Below are 5,061 nucleotides of genomic sequence, written 5' to 3' on the forward strand. Positions count from 1 at the left end.
TACAGGGATAAGTAGCAAAAGCACAACACTCCCCACTGCAGAAAAACATCTCTGCTGTTTGTGTCACCCAACACAGCCCCCCTGAAGCAACATTCAAATAGTCAAGAGTGACACTGGCCCCGGGTAAGGGGATACCCAGCACATTTACATCCCTGCACCTGCCCTGCTCCCAGCACCAGCGGCACCAAAATCCCCCCAGCACCAGCAGCAGCACCAGCAGCAGCAGCAGCTCTATAAAGCTCCTCTTGCCATCCCTGACACTCCAGCAACAGCAGCCACTGAGCTGCCTCAGGCACTGCTGCCACAGCCCCCTTGGCCAGCACAGCTCTGCTCCCCAGCTCCACAATGGAAGCTTGTCACTCTCCACACCAATCCAATGTCAGTTCATACGGGGCCACAGCTTGGCCATCGTCACCCTGGAGGCATTTGCTGGTGTGTGGATAAATGCTTTCATCGTTTGTGTGCTTGGCATTGGCGGGTCAAAAAGAAAACCCTGAACTCTAATGAGAAGATCTTGCTGCTGCTGGCATGCTCCAGGTTTTGGTATTTAGGCATCTCAGGGTATATTCTTTTCTTTTAATAATACATCCCTATTGCTTTTGTGTTCCTCTCCTACTTGAATTGCTTGCAGGTTTTCAAAGCTTTTTGATTGCTCAAACATATGGTCTCAGCTTGTCTTTGTGTTTTTTATTGCATAAAAATTGCCAATTTCAGCAACAGCTTTTTCATCTATCTGAAACTAAAAATTGACAAGATTGTTCCATGGCTCTTGTTAGGATCTGTGCTTTTGGCATTTATTTTCAGCATTCTTGTCTACCACACCTCCAATGAAACACAGTGTAACAATCGCAATTACAGCAGTCAAGGTATTATCTGAAACACATTATCAGACTGGAAGAACCTTTACTGCCTATTGTTTTTGTCATAGGATTTTCCATTCATTAACAGCAGTCATCTTTCTGCTCTTTTCCTTCTTTTCTTTATGGAGACACAAATGCAAGATGCAGACAAACTCCATGAAGAACCCCAGCATGGAAGCCCATGTCAAAGCCATGAAATCTATTGTCTCCTTCTTACTGATGTACAGCATCACTTTGGTATTTTTTATTTTGACACTGATTTATGCAAGGAAGAAGAAAATCACGAGGCTTTTCTTATATTTGTATTACTCTATGCTTTTCCAGGTGTTCATACCTTTATTCTGATTTGCAGCAATCCAAAGATGGAAAAGGCACTTAAAAGAATTCTATTCCGTGTCAAGTGCAAGATTTGCATGAGGTAGGGACTCTAATAAAAGCTGGAGCCCATGCAAAATATTTCATTACAAGACACAAGTCCATTTCTTTCTAATGGAAATCTCCAGGTAGATGATCCCTAAGTTCTCTTTTTACCACTGAAGTTAAGAATAAATCTTCAAGTTCTTGGAATCAAATTAATATGACTTAGATTATTGTTAGCGGTTCATTCAGGTAATTTAGATAATTCATTCAGGTAATTCTTTGAGTTCAATTTTGTCAATGACAAATTCATTTAGGCCTGGTACATGGGATGGATGCCAAGGGGCAGTAACAGCACTGCAAACCTTCCTCAAAAGTTTGGCATTTGCTGATTGAAAAATGTCTGCATCAGGTCATTTGGGTTTGGGATTACAGCATCAGGCTTATTTGTTTGCTTTTACATTTCTTTCTACTGTGTCTCTGTTTTTGCAATATTAACACTTGTAACACTGGGTGTGATGGAGGAACTTGAAGACTGCAGCCTATGGATACCCCATGTTGGAGCAGACTGTCCATGCTGAGGGACTGCAGCCCATGGATGGGATCCACACTGAGCAGGAAGAGAGCGTGAAGAGGAAGGAGTGGAAGAGACAACTTTTATGGACTGACCACAACCCTCATTCCCCATCGCCCCGTGCCACTGAGGCAGAGGAAGGGAGAAGGAATGAAAGAGGGAATTAAGACATGTGAGAGGTGAAGGCAAGGGGTTGTACTTTTCTGTTTGTTCCTCATTATGCCACTCCATTATCAATAGCCCATAAACTAAATTCATTTACTCAACTCAAGTCTGTTTTCTCCATGCAGTAACAGCTTCTCTTCCACCCCGGCTATTGCGTAGCAAGAATGAAGGAACAGCTGGGTGGGGACATGGCACCTGCCCAAGCTCAACAACGTGCCCATTCTCATGAAATAATTCCAGAACAAACAGAGCAGAATCTGATTTGTTCATTTCTGTCACCAACTCAGGCACAGAGGACATCTTACCCTATGCCTTGTGCTAATGGTGCATTTCCAACCATTCTTGGCAAGGTTTGTTTGGCCTCCTCTTCTCCCAGGAGGAAAATAATCTGCCAGTGCTGGAGAGCAAACATCTGAGGCTCCCTCAGGTGAGGGAGGTGCTAAAGCCCAAGATCTTCTGGAGACAGCATTCCCCTCAGCAGAGGCAAAAAAGGGGCTGGGGACACTGCTGAAAGCAAGGCAGTGTTCCAACACTCTTGGAAGTCACAGAGACGTGAAAGAAGTGATGGACACCTGGTCCCTTTAGCTGGGCCAGGAATGGGATTTGGGGCCTGTTAGACCCACGTGTCCAGAGACAGCCCAACATAACATCTCCCCTTCAGCCAGAAGAAGCAGCTCTAGCCCTGATACAAATTAGTGTTTGAGATTGCTTCAAAAATCACTGGCAAGTGTATCAGCAAAATTCAGATTTAATAATAAGCAAGAGCATGATGAAGTTTGTTGGGCAATTCACTCTACTACTAACTAGATAGTTAAGGCACACCAAGGTAAACAAAAAATGCAGGAAAAAGTTCCATCAATCAAAACAGAAATGAACCAAGGACTATCTGTGTGTGTCTGTATGTGAGTGTGTCTGTGTGTGAGTGTGTCTATGTGTGTCTGTGTGTTTAGGTGTGTGTGTGTAAAATGACGGCAAGACAAGGATGAAATGGAATATGGCCTCAAGCTTAACAGCGCTCAAAAGTACTTAACTTACATCTTAACAGTTTAGCAAAGGAATAGCCTAAACATCATTTAATTTGGCTGTTAGCTTATATAAACTTATTTACTGGTTCAATTTAAATATCTAAGGTACTTAAACATCTAAGAGAGCAGCATTTCTCTCACATTTGTCACAATATATTCACATGTGTATGCACAAAACAGAAAAGAGTTGGTGCAAATTACCTGTGAAAATTCCCCTCAAAGGCAGTAAAATACTCACTTTGGATGTCTGTACATTGTCATCACCAGGCCAATGGTAGATCCTTGAGTGGAGGGATCGGCCCAGGACTGGTTGTTTTTCAGGGATTCGCTGAGTGCAGCAAACTTGAGAGTCCCAGCCATGAGAGGCCTGCTGGGGCAAGGAGAGCTCACAGGGTCTCATTGTGGTCCCTCAATTTTATTTATAGCGCTGCAAGGAACTGGGCTTTAGTCATAACAGTGTTTCACCCTGGCTGCACTTCGGTTCCACACTCTTCTTTGAAAGTGTGAGAACCAGAAAGTGAAGTCATTAAGGCAAAAAACCCCAAAGGGCCACTCCTAAAACGCCCAGATGTCCTCGGCAGCAGCAGTTCCTGGGAGCAGGCACTGCTGCTGTTCTGACAGCTCTGGTGAGCTCAAGAGCAGCTGGGCCAGGAGCTGCTCAGCGAGGCCGAGGCCTCAGGAGCATTTCTCACATCACAGCCTGAAAAGGGGAGGGGGAAGCACACACCACAACCTCACTACCAAAACAAGACAAAGGCACCACCAGAGGCTACCAAGAGACATTACACACTATTGGTTCCACCTTCATGTTCCATTTTCCATCTGAGCAGAGCTTGTGCTGTTCTCCCAAAAGCAGGGGTGGGTTTATCTCAAGGTCTTCTTTCTGAAGTTCCCAGTCCTCATCTTTCTGGTCTAAGGCCATTCTTCTCACTGGACTGTGCTGTGCCAGTTGCTGCTCTCCACCTGAACAGCACAGTCCAGCACAGACACAGCTGCACTCACAGGGCCCTTCTACAGGGTCAGAGGATTTGTCTTGCTCTGGCCAAAGCCCTGCTGCCAGCACCACTGAGAAAACTCCGCAGTGTGTCCAGCGTTGGAGCAGCCCCAACCTCCCCTCACAGGGACCCCCCTGGCCCCAGCACTGCCTGGACCACACATGGACATTCCAGGTGTAGATCTTGCCCAAGAGAAGGCAAAATCCTCTTCCTGCAGGACTCTGATTTTGTAGGGCACTCAGGGCTCTGGAATCTCTGTCAGAAATTCCATCCAGTATCAGGAAAAAATCTGCCTTTTTTTTTTTTTTACTACAATAGCTCTGTCCCACCAGTGCAATGCTCTTCCAGCTGAGAGCAGGGAGCAAAGCCAGCAGTTTCACACCCGATGGGCTGCTGCACCATGTCAAATTATGTACCATTTAGGACTCCCCATGACATAAAAGGAGAAGGAAACAGATGATGAAGAGAGAACGAGTTTGGCCTTTATCAGGCTCTGATGGAAACAATCCAGTCTGTGTGCACTGTCATTCAGATCCCAATAGAGCTGTGTGCCCATCCAGACGCATCAATCTCCAAAAGAGTCTGCTGCCATCTGAGTGGCACAAGGACATCTGAAATATGCAAACTGGAAACATCTTGTCCTTCTTGAGATGCAGGAGGGGATTGATAAGAAGCAGGAGCAGATGTGTATTTCAAGTACCTGATCCATAACCTCCTGATTTGCAAACCCACCATTTGGATCATGATTTTATACTGTTGTTTTTTTAGGCACCAGATTCCCCACACCGAGCTTAGCCCAAACCCAGGCACAGTACGGTCCTGCTGGAGTACATTTTCATTTCAGGTTGCTGTACAAGCACAGATACTTCATTCAGAACAGTGGCAATAGAAATATTTCCATTTTTCTCACAAGCATACGGAGAGAAGAAGAGAGAATGCAGAAGAATAAAACTAAAGAACCTAAACAATGTTCTCAATTCTGTCAGCAAAATCAGAGGAAAATCACATCAAAACTGAAGCAGAGAAAAGGAATATCAGGAAATTCAAATTATCTCAAGGCAATGCTCTGCCCAACATCAACATCA

General features: G+C 45.0%; 1 protein-coding gene across 1 annotated transcript; it reads left to right on the forward strand.

Annotated features, from left to right (window-relative positions):
• Nucleotides 1-661: 661 nt before the first annotated feature.
• On the forward strand, nucleotides 662-1,205 carry LOC116993641 (taste receptor type 2 member 123-like). The gene is given in 3 exon segments (XM_033054472.1): nucleotides 662-863; nucleotides 866-931; nucleotides 934-1,205. Coding segments are annotated over 3 exon segments (540 nt in total).
• Nucleotides 1,206-5,061: the final 3,856 nt, after the last annotated feature.

This window comes from Catharus ustulatus, chromosome 3 (genome assembly GCF_009819885.2).
Source record: "Catharus ustulatus isolate bCatUst1 chromosome 3, bCatUst1.pri.v2, whole genome shotgun sequence".
Taxonomy (NCBI): domain Eukaryota; kingdom Metazoa; phylum Chordata; class Aves; order Passeriformes; family Turdidae; genus Catharus; species Catharus ustulatus.